Raw genomic sequence first — 17,570 nt, 5'->3', positions numbered from 1 at the left:
ACGTTCACCCTGCATGAAACACAGCCGTGTTGCACAAAATAGAAGGCTGCCCCCCCTTTCCATTTCCAGGGATTATGAAAATGGATAAATCCTCGGTTTGCCCTACTTTGGTCGCTTCTCAAAATTAGCCAAACCGCCCAGAAACATGATTCTCCTCGCAACCATTATTTACCGATTAAGAAACCCGGCCCAGGCCACCCCCCATTCATATATCTTCATCACCTCCAACCAGCATTCTAAGTTCTAACTCCCCCCTTGTCTGCATCTCATTAAATTTCGGATGAATTAATGTCAACTGTCTTGATGATGATGATGATAATGAGTGGCTGCCACGATATGATTATATTCAATTCCCACCACTTACTGGAAATATAATTATAAAAAGAATGAAATTAAAGAAGATGGCAGTGCACATATATTATATATCCAATTAATTAAGGAATGATGATATATGATGTTGGATGGGGAATTGAAGATATATAGTTTAAGGTTGAAGATCAGATGATGAGAAGATGCATGAGAGATCAAAATATAAATTGGTACGAGGAATTGAGGTGTCAACGCCAATCCGAAACTGTCTCTTTTTGGTGTAATGGAGAAATGGGGAAAAGGAAATGATATGATGCAAAGCAAAAGCATAAAAGGACGGTTCGGACGACAAACTTTTGAACCCCTGCACCCCTTTTCTACCCCACTCCCTATTCTTCAATTCTTGCATCACTCATCATTCACCTACATACAATATATATATATATATATATATATATATATATATATATATATATATATATATATATATATATATATATATATATATATATATATATTATATTGTAGGTAGAGTTGTCAAAATGGACTTAAATAGTCGAATTGATATGTCTCACCCCCTAATATGGTGTCAAAACGAACTTATTAAAAAATCAGACCAGTCCGTCCTACCCCTAATATGGTGAAGGGTATGTAGGCTGGTGTTATATATGAGAGTAATACTTAACATGTTTTAAGCTAAGTATACCAATTCAATAATAGTGTCATTATTGTAACCTTAGACGATTATTATAAGGTGATATGACAAGACATATTTTTATTGATAATGTGTCCGTCTTAGTTCTAGCATTTTAGGTCAAGGGGGTAACATCAAGCGGCACATATTAGGACGACTGCAATAATGTGCCACGTTTTTTAACAGGATCTGATTTATTTTGGTCAATTTTATATTCAATAATAAAAAATAAAATAAATCAAATAAAATCTAATGAGAATATAGAGTATGAAAAATAAAGAGGTGGGGAGGGGAGAGAGCATTTGCATGAAGAGATATATACACAAACAAAAGTGGGATTGAATGAAACTAATGATCAATATAATGGTTTCTTTAATTTGCTTTTGAATGTAGTGACCACAAATCCACTTGAGCCCATTAAATGATGATATACACATATATGCCCCTATTATATGGGGATTAATTCCTCACATTTTTTTCTACCGCTTATTCACCAAGACGATCACAACATTTCTGAATCTCATTTTACGAGGATTGTGAGATCATTGTCATGTCACTAACCAGAATGTTTTGGTCCTTTGCTTCGGAATCTTTTCCTGTGATTGGTGCCAACAAAAAGGTTATCCAACGGTGTTAATCAAAATCAAGACTTTTCTTTTAAAGATCAATAATAATTGTTGTATATATATCTTGGAATTTTGTCAGGGCCTACCAGGAAAAAAAGATTAATAAATGATAGAGAATTGAATGATTATCAATTGACGACTATCTTAACGCGTTATTTGGATATGCAAGTCAAGTTCAATTATTAGCCAAAACTATGAAAAATTTGATATTAAACCCCCTCCTTCATCCTCCCTCCCCCCCCCCCCCCCCCCCCGAACAAATAGGTGCAAAAACCCTCAAAAACCAAAGAAAATAAATACCAATAGTGATGCTCTAACACCATCATACATATTTTTCTTAGTGCGTTTCACTTATTTGGTGTATAGTAGTTTGTGAATTATTATATAAGAGTGATCTTATCAAGTACGCACCATCAAATGACAGTGCTTATTACAAAAAATAATCTAAGACTTTTTCAACAAAAAAAAAAATCTTTACTAAAATATTTTCTTAGGTCTGATTTATAACTTATCCTAGCTCAATTGAACTCTTGGAGAAATTAAGTTGATAATGTGAAACAAAAAGTCTTATTGTGGTATAACCACTGTCTTAGAGACGAATTCACCGCTATCGGTGCAGGTTAGCTAGCCCACAACAACGGCATCGCCATTGAAGGTTAACACATCAATTCCTGTCTCCGTGTACCGAAGTAGGGATGATTGGAACTTACACACCATACTTAGAGTAATAATGGAACACAAGAAAGAGACTAGACAATCTCCATCTGATCCTATGAACTAATGAAGTTCTCCTTTAAATAATATAGGCCACGTAAATATAAACCACATACCATTGTAATAGATCTAACCACTCACGGTTAGCAGCGGGCTTAGCTCATCAGTAGGCAGTATTTGGGACCCAAAAGACCAAGGTTCGAACCTCAACGACATTAGTGTGAGGATTATACTCAAAATAGACGGATCCCTTGTGTGCATTGACAGGAGTCACTATGATTGACATCCTCCCAAATGTTCTGTCAGGTCGAGTCAGAATGTGGAGACCATTGAAATTGGAGATTCAATCTTTTGAAAAAAAAAAATTTAACCACTCACCAACTTATAATGAATACTAAATCAAAGATAAATAATTAATAAATGAGAGCCACAAATCTTTTCATAGCTTGCATTTTCCTAACATGGACCACCGTCGAATTCTGATTTGAGAATTGAAAGGCCAATCATGGTGTCATGATTAAGTTTTGGCAAAAATAATAAAATATTATAATTAATAAAACATTATTAATTAGACCAAATCACCCACGTTAATGGCCACCTTTGTCTACGTTTAATTTAAGGCTACTACTTATGTCACAATTAATCGACTTATGATCGACATTAATGGTTTGTTGGCTGTTGCTTTCTCTTTATCCTTCTGTGTTTTTAAAATTTTTTAATGTTATCTATTTTTGGCTAATTGCTGTGCTTAATCATAGTCTTTGTAGTTTATAGCGAACAAATAAGCAGATTGGACCAAATTTAGCTAATAGTTAAAAGCAGTTATAGAGCTTGATTACCAAAATTAACTGAGTCGTTGAAACTTGAAGGCACCCGTAAAAACAAAAAGGGAAAATGACACTTTTTCCCCCTGAGTTATATACTTATAGCACTTTTTCCTCCTGAATTATTTAAGTGGCTCTTTTCCCCCCCTAAAATGTTAAATGGACATATTTACCCTTAAAATAAATATTTAAAATAAATATTTCATTTATTTTTCTTCTCCAACAAATTATTACTATAATTTGGTTCAAACCAAACAGATACTATAGCAACCAAACCAAAATATTCCAATTACAATTTAGAATCAATACGCGATATTTAGAGTTTATTAAAATCGCAAATCGAAATGGCCGGTTCATGTTCCGAACTGAAAAAATAAAATAATTTATTGTTGAATTTAGACTATTTTAAAATAAAAAATAAAATAAAAACGGTTCAAAATCGCAAACCGGATCCGGAACCGCCGGTTCACGGTTCATGATCCAGTTTTTTTGGTCCATAAATTTAATAAATTGAAATCTAAATATTGGATTCTAGATCTGAATCATAACCGAAAACTTTTAATTCGATTGCTATAGTGTCCGGTTCAGTTCGAACCGAACCGTGATCATTGCTACATATACACAATAATTTGTTGGAGAAGTAAAATAAATAAAATATTTACTTTAAGGGTAGAAATGTCAATTTAATATATCAGGGGGATAAACCACCACTTTTAAAATAATTGAGGGGGCTAATGTGCTTACATAAATAATTGAGGGGAAAAAAGTGCTATAAGTATATAAATTAGGGGGAAAAAGTGCCATTTTCCCAAACAAAAATTATTGATCATGAACCGCAAATAGGTAGTCGAGTGGGTGAAACAATATACTAATGTTGTTTTATGGGCATGTTTTAACAATGAAAATGTTATTTTTTCTCGTAATTTTATTTCATAATTTTTAAACCGAATATGAAAAATTGGGCTGTAAATTGAATAGCAGAGCCCAACATCCTATAATCGGACCATGACACTGAGTGCAAATATAAAGAAATAAAGTTGCATCTTCACTACTAGTTATAATTTTTGGTGTAGTGATATTAAAACACGACTGAAAAAGTGTTGGTTAGAATCAAACTCATTATCTTAGTATGAGTATCATACTCCGCTATCCAGCCACTCCTTTCAGAATTAAAAATAAACATGTCAAAGACCTTAGCTTCTATGTTGTTGTAGTATTTTAAATTTTCTCATATCACATAACCATTATATATATAAAAAAATTTATAAAATTATAGAAATAAATCACATTTGTCCTATATATACACAAACAAAAATTTATTGTTGTGTGAAGTATGTTTTGTTGGATTCATCATCCGGGAAATTTACGTTAGTGATATATATATTCCAAGCAGCTAGTTGTTTGTTTTTAAGAAGGACGACAAAATATAATTATGATACTAATTAAACAACATTAATTAAGGAAAGAACCTTCTACCTAATGATGTAAAACCCTAACCAACCCGGTTTTCATTTCCAACAATTGAATTGAAGTGGGATCTCTATCTATCAATCTAAATACTTTACAAATGATGTCTAAGCAACCGGAAGCTTCATATATTTTACTTAGTAATAAAGCCTCGTGACCTCACCCCCCACCAAACATAGAGATATAATGGTCCTGTACACGTCTTTGGTAAAATAATTAGCTTATCAGTCAATTTTGACTTATTTAATCATTATTAGCTGTTTAACTTGGTTAAAAAAATCAATATAAGTGTTTGGTTAATTAACTTTTTGTAACTCCAAAATTCTAAAATTCAAAAAACTGCTCAAAACAATTTTTTCAATTAGCTTTTTGAGAAAAGAAATTATACCAAACATTTATCAGCTAACAACTAATTTACCAAACACTTTCTACAATCAGTTAATGTTATCAGCTAGTTATACCCTCTAACCCAAATAGCTATCAGCTAACATCTATTTACCAAACAGGACCAATATTTGTATCAAAATTAAGTATTTGTCACTGCGTCCACCCCTTTCTGGATACAAAAGAATCGAAGTTATGATTTTTTGACTTTTATTCTGAGAATTATGCTCCACTTAATTGGCCACTCCTTTCTGGATACAATTTTTTTTTTTTTTTTTAATACGGAGTATTTGTTTTATGAAACTCGGTTTCTTCTCGTATTGGCCTAAAAAGTTGAAATCTTGCCATGTTGCGAACATTATTATATGAAACCACCTACGAATAATAAACAACATTATATTATTGTCCATTTCTAAGGTGCCCATTCACGTCACGCACGGGTGCATCAAGATTCCCGTTATTTTAATCAAAATTAAAAGGCTAATTGTAGTTAATTAATTAATTATTGATGGACCCGCAGGGTTTCCTCTTAATCACCAGGCTAAATATAGGACAAAAAGGATAATTACAGCAGATTCTTTGTGCTGATGTATATGGTAGATGACTAGGTAAAAATATATAATTATTGTTGCAAGCATGCATATAATACCAATTCAAATGGCAATCTACTTGCATATAAATTAGCTATTATGTATAGTATATATGGGTAGTTATTGCATAGACTCAGTAAATGAACAAAGTCAAGGACTTAAGTAAATGTTAAAATCTTCATATAAGGGATATGATGTTGGTGAATGATATTATCCATATTCATATATACTGTATAATGTATTTCCAATATATATATATATATATATATATATATATATATATATATATAATGGTGTTGAAGAATTGAACAAGGTTTAGATTCTCTCATGATAGCATATGTAGCCCCATAATTGCTAGTGCTAGAAGCTAATGCCTATTGGAGTGTCAATGTGGGTGTGAATGTCCTATGACTAGTATCATGATTCCTAAAGGGTGAGGGTCAACAATTGCATAATTATAAGGGTGTGTTTGGTTTGCACATGAAAATCGAAATCAGAATGAGAATCAAATACTTAATGATAATGGATTTTGGTGAAAGTATTTTGCATGCATATTTAGAAGTAATAAAGTATAATTGGAATGATTACCAATATTGATGTTTGATTGTGTATGATCACCCTATAATGGGAATAAATATTTTAAAAATATAAAAACAAAAAATCAAGGCAATTGATCCTAATATAATGACATCCAAAGCATCAATATGAACAAAAAAAAAAATCAAAACAAAAATTTAAAAGTACTAATCCAAACTTAAAAATTATATTACCAATAAGATGAAATAATTAATGACACCCCTAGCTTTTTAATTACGAGTATGATATTTTTAATTGAAGGGGTAATCACATTTCATAGTTGTGTTTTAAAAAGTTGTCAACCGAATACTGACTATGATTTTGATTCTCATTCCTAATATGTAAACTCATGAACCAAACACACCTTAAATATGATTTATTTATAATTTCATTCTATCATGATAGTAAAGAGCAAAGTTTCTATGTCAGGACCAAACGTTTACATTATGTAATTACACTATAAAAGTTATACTATAGCGCAATCATAACTTTATTTCCTTATATTTGAATAACAAGTAACGTCATGATTCGATAATAGGATGTTAGACTCAGCCCTCCCGTCTTCGCCTAACACTCCAAAAAAATTTAAAGTATTTAAAAATAATCTTATTATTAAAGGTTTATATCGGACCAAAATTGAAATAGGACCATTAAACTCATAGAACACATTGAAAATAATAGGTAATAATTTCGTGACTAACATATAAACGCAAGCAAAAACTCTATGCATTTAATCACTGCGTTAGGTCTGGATAGTAATATAATAATTCCAATACTAGTTTGGATAATATATTCTATTTGTCATTCATTGTTGTTCCTAAAAGGTTAATCCCAACCCTCGACCTGACAGAGCATCTGAGAAGATGTAAATCATGGTAACTCAGTTAACACAGAGGTTGTCCCCCCCTCACTTTGAGAGGTTACTCTCACACACACTGGTAAGAATCGATTTCAGGTCATTGTTCCTAATAAATTTTATCCTGTGACCAACTGAACTGTCCATGCGGACTATTTCTCATTCATTTGTGAAGGGAAAATGGGTAATCCTTATTCCTTAATAATATATTCATTTTCTTGGCTTCCTATGTTGAGCAAGAGTCGCATGGTCCAACTTGGCTCTCACCATGTCATTACTCCAACATTCAAGAAACCTATTAAAAACAAAATTTATAATTAACCTGAAAACCTCAAGTTGCACGGCATTCAGATTGTTACTACATTGTGTGTCTGTGTGTGTGTATATATATGTATAGATACAGCTACTGAATATAACAAGTGACAGCAGATTGGTGACTTGAATGCATGCAGAAACTATATGAATTGAATATACAGACATTAGATCAGAGAGCAGAGAAATGGTGACCTAGCAGCAGGAAGAAGATGGGCAGGCCACATAATCTGAAAATTTTAAATGGAGGGACTGTTTGGGAGTTGAGTGTGGCAATTTATATATTTGTGTCCTTCTCAATTGGGTCACTTTCCCCTCTGATGATTACATTAAGTAAAAAGGCCAACATTCTCATGGTAGTATGGCTCCACTGTTTTCAAGATAAATGTTCTTCTCCTTAATTCATCATCCCCCACATCTATTAATAATACCTCCATTATTGATAAACATTCATATATATATATATATATATATATATATATATATATATATATATATATATAACCTGAAAATAATCAATTTCACAAAGGATATACACAGTATATCAATCATCAATAAAATATATATATGTCATTATTTGGTTCAATTGCTTTGAAACCAATCAATTTATTAACAATTAATGAATTTTGATAATCGAAATTCAAAGAAGTGTCTTGTCTTAACTAAAAGCTTAGGTAGACAATTACTACTTTTGATAGGTCCAGTAATACGTGAACACATAATTTTTTTTTTTTATCAGGTAGCATGAAGATTCATGGGTATGTGCTCAAGAATACATATACACGCACTAGAGAAAAATTGGATCTACCCACTAGAAAAAAAATGGATCTTGCATCAGTTTCATCAATCAACGCTAGATAGGAGTTGTTGGGTTGCAATTCGGAGAGTCGAATTCAGCATTCTGTTATCGTAAAGTGACACTAATTGTAACGTAAGTATAAATAATTTAAATAAAATTATACTCTCACAACTAGTTATAACTTTTGACCAACCTATGAAATCATGTAGTGATTAAACTGGCCGGAGCTGAATGCAAGTGTGAACTAGGTAAACCACATTCCTGTGCAGTAGCCCGCAAATTACTAAACTGCATTAGGAAAATTTTGTGCAACAGCTCAATCTAAAAATATTGACAATAATCAACCTCAGCTCGTGACATTTAAATATAAAAATCATGTTCTACCCACTCGGACACCCCTCTCGGGACACAGTAACATTTCTATTTTAAATGCATGGTTTGGGTATGTAAGGATAGATGCGGAGATGATCTGAAGAGGGGTGAGTTAATAAATAATAATGCATAATTAATGCAGGAAGGAAAAGAAAGGGTTTGGCTGGTATAGAATGCACAGACAGACAAGTAAAGGTGATGGACCCCATTTCAGACAATGACATGAGATCGATAATTCATAATTGAATTGAAAGGCCAAAAAAAAAATAAAAAATCACCTCACTCCATTACAAATATCTCTCTTTTCAAATAATAATATGTAAATAATTTCAGATAGCTAGGGTTTTTAATTATCAACTTAAATATTGAATAATTTAATGGTAAAAGTTTACATAGTAGTTGTATAAGACTGCAAGTAATAACAGTGTATAATATATACATATATGGATTGCTAGCTACTACTGTATATATTATATATATAGAAAGGTGGTCCCCTAGGGGTGAGGTGGGGGTCCAGGTGGCACGGTCGGCAGGGTGTGGCCCTAGCCACGTGGGAGCTGTGGTCCAGGTAGGACAACCCATCCTTGAGCAATGACACATGTACCTAAAAGTAAAGGTGGTGACAGGCTGGTTGGGATGCATAGAGAGATTAAAGTTGTCTTCACTCTTCATCACAACTTCAGTAGGGAAGATGGATGGGAAACAGTGTTTTCTACTATTCTATCCTCCCTTTCTTTTTCTTGAAAAATTATTACACTTAATCAAAAAATAAAATCGATAAATCGTGAGATATAACTCAATTGTTTGTAGAGTTTTAAAACAATTTGTGTACTAGTGTTCACAGTATGGTCAATTCTATACTTCCGTTTGATAGGAAGTGAACCCTGACCCCTGAACGTTACTATTGACAGATAATTCTAGACTTTTCTTGGATAGGAATTGAATCCTGAACCTTACGCCTTATTATATTCGGTTGGCGGAACTAAGCTGCTAACTCTTTTGAATTTATTGTTGAGGGTAAAAGGGAGGGTTGGAGGATGATATATGCATGGGGATTGAATTTATTGGAGTCAAAAAAAGGGGTTACAAAAATGGGGTCATATCAGATCATATCATATCTTCTTTATTGAGTTCACTTTGGGTGGTCCTAACTCCTAATTAACTCATTTGGTCTTCCCACTTCTATATCATAGTTTCATCTATTGCTGTCATTGGGCCTGACCTTGACTCCAATACAAGTCCACTATTACCTAAGCCCAACTACAAATGGGCCTCTTGAGGCCCAACACCTATGAAAAAAACTCAAAGCAGACAAATACCTAAGCCCAACTACATATGTTGTTCCAAACATGGCTATTTTAGTACACAGTTTCCTGCAAATGGAAGAAAGGGCTCAACCTGAATATTCAGCATATCTTGCACACAAAAAGCAAAATTCTCTTACCCAAGACCCTCATATCTCGAAGTGACAGAATAATAAATGGGTAAATTATGTTAATTTAGCAATCCATTAGGTGGAAGGACCAGTGTTTGGTGCCCGCAAGTAGAGGTGGGAATAGGCCAGGCCCCTTGTAGGGGCCTATATCCTGGCCTAATTAAAGCCTAGTTAGGCTTAGCTCGTTTAGTAAAAAGGTCAGGCTTGAGCCAATTTTAAAGCCTATTAAACTAAACAGGCCAGACCTATATATACCAGGCTCGGCCTTCAGGCCTACAGGCCTGGCATATATATATATATATATATATATATATATATATATATATATATATATATATATATATATATATATATATATATATATATATATATATATATATTCTATTTTATACCTAATATTTTTATATTTACAATATAACCTCAAGTATATATAATTACCAAACCCTAATCCTTCACCTCCAAAATCTCATTCTAAATTATGATTCAACTATAAACATTGCTGTTAATCCTGCTATAAGTGATTTTATTGTGTAATTTTTTTATTAACTGTTCTTACTATAATAATATTTAATGAAATATCGCAACTTAATTATGTGAGTTGATTATTAATTATTTATAATATTATATAGGATAACAAACAATAATACAATTGAATTTATTTCTAAAAAAGTTAACGAGCATGCTGAAGTCGTAACTTATTTTATTTTATATTTTAATGCTATTATGTTTGCATTGTAGTGATATACTTATGTAATTATGTATTAGTTTTGTATTAGGTACATTTCTTATATTATTTAGATATAATAAAGGTTTTAAAAAGTCTTAACATGTAGGCTTTAATTGGCTCAAGGTAGGACATACATGAAGCATTTTTAATGACCTAAATATTAAACGGGCTTTTAAAAAGGCTTCAAACCAGGCCAGGCTAATTGCAGGAGCCTAACAAAAAGCCTACATACAGGCTCAGGCCCAGGCCTAGGCTTTAAATTTTCGTAACAGGCCCAGACCTAATTTTTCAAAGCTCGGCTCGGTTTGGCTTATTTCCACCCCTACCCGCAAGGAGCCCACTACATTAACTGAAACTCTCACACTGTAAATTCTGTATTCTTGCCCATAATCTATTATCCAAGAATCAACTGAGTTGCCTGTGCGGACACAGTTTACTATTTATCTACAACAAGTGAAGGGGATAACACCATTAAAAAGTAAAAACAGAACAATATATACCTGAGTGTTAACCTATTACATAGACCAAGTTTCCAGATTTTGCACATCTGATTGAATATTCATTAAAGAGGAAACAACTTCTGATGCAGTTGGCCTGTTTGCAGGTTCATCTGCCATGCAAGCTGCACTAAGTTTTATCAACCTCATGGCAAGTTCTGTTTGGTCAATTATGAACCCTAGGGGGTGCTTAACTTGCAGCCTGGGATCCAACACACATTGAATCTCACTTTCTTCTCCATTTCTTCCCTCCATGATCTGAACCACTCTCTTCACTTCTTCTCTCCCTGTAATCAGCTCCAACAGGACAACCCCAAATGCATAAACATCTGTTTTGGGGCACAGGTTTCCAGTTCCATTATTCTGTGCTGATGATCTTGCCAGCCTGAAATCTGCAATCTTGGCCCTGAGATGTTCATTCAGTAATATACTGCCACTGTTAATGTTGTTATGGACAAATGGTGGATCTGTGAAGTTGTGGATGTAGTTGAGACCATCTGCAACGTCTAGTGCGATACGAATTCTATTGTTCCAGGTATGAACTTCGGGGCCATCGTTCTGCAACAGCCATTCTTTCAGAGATCCATTCGCCATGAACTCGAAGACATGATAGGATACTCCAAGGTGCAAACAAATGCCACGAAGGCGAATTACGTTGCAGTGGTTGATCTTTGAGAGAACTTTGACTTCACTTGATGATGAATCTTCCTTTACTGCCTTTATAGCTGACAGTTTTCCACCCAGAATTCCTGCATAAACTGAGCTGCTCAGCCTCTTCTCCAGGCTGAAATTCTCAGTAGCTTCTTCCAGTTCTTCATACTCATAAACAGCAGGAAACTGATCCCTTACATGCTCAGGTAATTCCCACTTTTCTTTCCCATTTTCTGCTTTTCCCAAGGCTTGATCATCGGTTTTACCTCGAATTAAAATGAATACTGTAAAACATAAAATTGCCAGAGAAATGCCAGCCCCAATTCCAATCCAGATACTTTTATAAGACCTTTTGTGCTTCTCTTTGGGACTGTCTTCTGCTCCTACTGCCTTGTAAATCTTTGTCTGGGATTCTGAAGGCTCTATTTGCAGAGGGATCAAAAGAGTTGTAAATGGGAAAAGAGTGTCCTCTGAAGAAATCCCATTTGCATTAGCTACACTGCTTTTGCTAACACCAAACTGATTACTTATCCTAGAAACATCATCTCCCCAAATGACTAAATATGATACCAGAAACTTCACACCATTTTCTGTCTGGTTTCTTGTAGGGCAGGCACATCTAAGGGGGACACTCAAGTTCATCCCAGGAACCAAGTCTTGTGGACGATATACGTTTTCGCGCAAGAGGGCACTGCAAGAAGAAAGCCCCTGGAAGGTGTTGTTTGCCGCGGTGAAGTAAGTAGTGCCGCCACTTGGAATTGCATAAGAGGTGTTGGCCTGATAGTACAGACCCGAACACGAACACGAACAGTTTACTGGGACGATTAGTTCCTTGTTCAGAGGCAAGATGGCCTCCCTGGAGATCTTGTTGATGCTGGAGACCTCTCCAGGGTCTGCAGATAAGAGAGATGAAATGGAAGAGACTGAATTGTATGGTGGGGGCTGTGATCTGAAGATGAGGAAAGCTTTGCAGGTTGACAGATGATGATGATGAGCAGTACAAGTGTAGAGAACAGCAGAAGATGGCACAGTTTCATTGAATCTCTCACAACCTAAAACTGCATTTCCTAAATACTTCTGCTGTGCTGCGGTATATGGAGAAAATATGATTGCATGAAGAATGAAAATCACCAGAAATTGAAAACCCCCCATGGCTGTTCTCCCACAAATTTGAAGCAACCACTCATTAGAATATGGGTTTTATTGATTTATTCTTCCATAGTTCAAGAAACAAACAACATATTGTTGGTTGGCATTGACAAAAGGAAGCCACCAAACACGTCTTTGTCAGATCAAACACTTACAATTAGGCCACTACGTCTTATAACTAAGTAGCACCAATGTGTAACTTTATGTCTCTATATTTACTTATCAGTCTTGATGGCAGGATGCTGAACTAGGCTTTCAGTTTTCTCAGGATCAAAAGCTTACCACTAGGCCAAAAAATAACATAAACATCTGCTCGCAGGGGTAACTCAACTGGTCATAAAAGTAAAAGTTTAGAAGAATGACCAAGGATCGAGTCTCACCGACGGTAGTGTGGGAGCAACTTCTCAAAGTGAGAGGAACTGGGTCTTTGAGCCGCCCAACATTCTTGAAATCTTGTTGTTGAAGCAAGCTAATCATTCAACAAATCTTTGGTCGGGTGACGTTTAACAAACGCAGAAACAATTAACAAATGTTTCCAGGCGGCTTCTAGTGCAGAGCTTTGTCAACGAAGACAAGAGAAAGATGATAATTATACAGAGATTAGTTAATAATTAAGAACATCGTTTTCTATACGTATTATGAAAGAGATTTCAAATCCCTCTTCATGGCGGCTGGCGGTTTTACCACACCCACCCTTCATCTCCCTCAATCAGCGCATGCAGACTACCAGAGCCCATATACATATGTGCAACATAACCCATTACAAAAACTGTGGGCTCAGCTCCCATGATTATTGCAGGACCCAAGCCAACAACATTAGTAGGACACACCATCATTTTCTGGGCTGCCTATGTTTTCCCATCTCCATATCTGTCCCTGCTGTACAGCCCAACATCATCGCTGATGGATACCAAAGATGCCGTCGGTCAATCGTTATATCGTGCATCAGGACGCACAATGCACACTGCCCCAAAAGTCCAAATCGACATCGTTTTTATAAGTTGTGTAGAGAGTTGCCGCGACGGAAATTATTTCGTCCGTCCAATCCTGTTACAATTTTTTTTAACATTTGTATTTGTGTGTATTCTGTTAAGAGTTCGTTGTGTTTTTAAGAGTTTATGTATATCACGTTAAGAGTTTGTGTATTATGTTAAGAGTTTATGTGTATTATGTATTATATATGTTACATTATGTGTATTATGTTATGAGTTTATGTGTATTCTACTATATAATTTTGTACATCCGAAATAGAGAATTTTTTTTTAAAAGTTAACGGCAGAAACATGAAATGACGTCGTTGTGCGCCCTGATACACGATATAATTTTCCGCAATCAGTACTACCTAACAAGTAGTCGGGCCTCAAACTCGACAATCAATACACGAGATATATGACATATGGACTCCAACCTATTTATCCTTCCATATATAACCTCCAAATAATTACCCATAAATATTCCAATTATTACCTATTATTTCTCATTTATCACCCATTAAATCCCATTATTTCCTATTTATTACCCATAAAGTCTCATTATTATCCCTTATTACCCATCTCTTCTACTTAAAAGGGAAGTCACGAACAAGTTGAAGGGGACTCCATTTTCTCAAGAGAAGACAGCCAAACAATATGTACAAAAATGTTTATAAAATAGTAAATTTCAGCTCGACACCATCTAAAAAGGTCCATGATTTTTACCCTTTTGATTTTCACGTTAAAATTGTTGTGTCTCTTCTTTTTTTCTTCTCAAAGTATTTATATATTTTATTGATTCAATCGGTTATATTAGCCTGCCAAGTAACTATCCCAGATCACAAAACTAACAATCACCTTCATACTGCAGTTCAGATTTCATAAATAGTTAATTAGCATATACTAGATTGCTTCATGCCTAAGATTGTTTTTCTGGTGATGAAAGAAATCCACACTCATTATTTTATACCATATAAATTACACACACAAAAAAAAATTATCTCAAAAGAATTCGTGTAATAATAAACTTATCGGGATAGTAACTTGTTATTTTCTTTTTCAGATATGAGAATCATGTATAGGATTGATAAAAGTGTTGTTTGATTGTATATTGCGAGATGGATTGGGACAGGCGACAGTTTATTGAAGAAGCGTCCCACATCGTTGACTAATCCACCTTATTTATTGCTGAGGTATATATATCATTGTTTGGACTCGACGGGAGTGACACGGCTGCGTGTTAATTAAAACGTTTGAATAGGAACCAGAAAGCGAGTATTTTTCTTCTCCAATAATATTGAATTTTAAGTAATTAAATTAAATTAAATGATTTTCGTTTTAATTAAAAAGATATTTTAGTGAGTATTATTTATAATAATATTTAGATTCGAGATTTTAGTTAATTAAAAAGTTAGACTTCTTTTGTTTAAATTATTATAAGCCTTTGGTACATCAAATCTAATGTTTGGCATCTCACACAGTCACACGTCTTCTGTGCTTTTTCCAGTTACATATATCTTTAATTCTCACCGACAGTTTATAAATTCATATTCCTTTTTTTTTTTTAATACTCCAAATTTTCTGGTTACGCCATATTATATCTTGGATCAATGAACCTGCTTACAAATTTATAAAGAGGTAATCCAGCCAATCTAGTTTTAAGATTCAACATTAAACTATATACTTTTGTGCACTGAGGGAAAGATTGTAAGGGAAATATAAAAAAGGTTTGTAACATTACGTACTTTTTCATGTTTTAGTTCTTTTGGGGTGGTTGGTAAATAGCTCTTAGCTAGTTTAGGTTGGGTTAGTAGATTTGACTAGTTGATAATATTAATTGATTGTAGAAAGACGTTTGATAAATTACTTATTAGTTAATTGATAGCTAATTACATCTAAAATGACTTTTTCAAAAAGCTTATCGAATATTTTAACGTTTTGGAGTAATAAGTTGTTACAAAAAGATAATTAATCAAACACTTATATTAGCTGTTTAACTAAATCAAACAACTAATAGTGGTTAAAAAATTTAAAATTAATTAATAAGCTAATTATGTTACCAAACCGAGACCAGGACTATGTGGTCCAATGGTACCCGGGTTGGACTTCCATTAGGAAGGTTGTGAGTTCAAGCCTCAGTGGAGGTGTTATTAGCTCTTTGTGTTTCAGTAACTTGAGAAAGTATATGAACAGATACTACAATGTAATAGGGCTAGTAGCATCCAAAAAAAATGTTACCAAACCGAGCCTTTATTTGCTTTCACACTAAATTTGTGTGTTGGTACTACTAGGCAAGAATATTTTAATTTATACTATGTTAATTTCTTTAAGATGTAGCATCAGTTGAAAATTGCGCCAAGGCTGTCCATAGAATTTCAAACATGAGTTGAAAATTAAAGGTGAACTTTACAAGCAATATAATATGATACATTCAGTCCCTGGTGTTACATTACTTTTCGAAACACCTACTAGTACAGAATTTAGAATGGACACCCACTTTTCGAAACACCTACACAATGAAGGTTTTGTAAAATAAAATTGTACAACTTTCTGCGTCAGCAATCAAGTAAATTGTACAATAATGGATAATCTCTTTTGGGCAAATTAAACCCAAAAAGATTACTTCAAATGCAAGCAAGAGGTGAAATAGTTAAATTAACAATATGTAGTTTTGGTTACATTCCTGAATTATAAGGTAAATGTAATAGCGGGCCAGTCTTGTGTTATAGCCATTACTATGCATTTTTAATTCTTAAATTGTTGGCAAAGTAGCATTTTAGGTTCCTCCAATAACGGTTCTAAAATAAGTTTTTATATAAGATATTGTAATTATTATTTTAAATTGTACTAGAGTTTAAAATTTGTTAATTATAATATTACTAGTATTTTTTATGCGCGATGCGCAAAAAATAGGTGCCCAATATTAGTACTTTATATTAAAATTTTAAATTTATTTAGATTTTAAATATTTAAATTATTATAAATAATAATAATAATAATAATAATATAAAATATTTTTATAAATTTGATATTTATATTTTAGAAAATAACTAGCATATAACTTCAATATATAATGTGTATATTTTTTTTTTGAAAGGGTATAATGTGTAATAATATTATTATTATTATTATTATTATTATTATTATTATTATTATTATTATTATTGAAGAATATAAGAAAATATATGGTAGATGCATGTGCATGGTAACAATAGTGGAAAAAATAACGGAAGTTATAACAGTAGGGGTATGTTTGTACAAAATATTATAAAGTATAACTTTTATAACATAATGTATAAAAAAACTTAACGGAAGAAACGGACATAAATGAAGGGTATAACCATCATTCACACATATTATGTTTTTTTTAGATAATATAATATATTTATTATATAGGTTGTTTTATATTGTATTATTTCATCTTTTTGAGGAAAATTAGTATAGGTAGGCATACGTGTTATGTAATGAAAAATCACAGCCGTTATTATTATTATTATTGTAAAAATCGGTTAGGCAGCGCCCCTAGGTCGTTCCACTTTCACTATTAGGCGCTCAAAATTGGTCAAAATTGACTAAAATCAGTCAAAATCGGCCTAGTCGGTCGATTTCGTTCGATG

General features: G+C 33.4%; 1 protein-coding gene across 1 annotated transcript; it reads right to left on the bottom strand.

Annotated features, from left to right (window-relative positions):
* Positions 1 to 11,054: 11,054 nt before the first annotated feature.
* Positions 11,055 to 13,175, bottom strand: LOC109180188 (protein LYK5-like). Its single transcript, XM_019329676.1, has one exon. It carries the CDS (start codon positions 12,983 to 12,985, stop codon positions 11,201 to 11,203), a length of 1,785 nt encoding a protein of 594 aa, XP_019185221.1. The 5' UTR covers positions 12,986 to 13,175; the 3' UTR covers positions 11,055 to 11,200.
* Positions 13,176 to 17,570: the final 4,395 nt, after the last annotated feature.

The sequence above is a fragment of the Ipomoea nil genome, unplaced genomic scaffold (genome assembly GCF_001879475.1).
Source record: "Ipomoea nil cultivar Tokyo-kokei standard unplaced genomic scaffold, Asagao_1.1 scaffold1026, whole genome shotgun sequence".
Classification (NCBI taxonomy): domain Eukaryota; kingdom Viridiplantae; phylum Streptophyta; class Magnoliopsida; order Solanales; family Convolvulaceae; genus Ipomoea; species Ipomoea nil.
The sequence above is the reverse complement of the archived record's forward strand: the minus strand, read 5'-3'. Positions and strand labels throughout refer to the sequence as shown.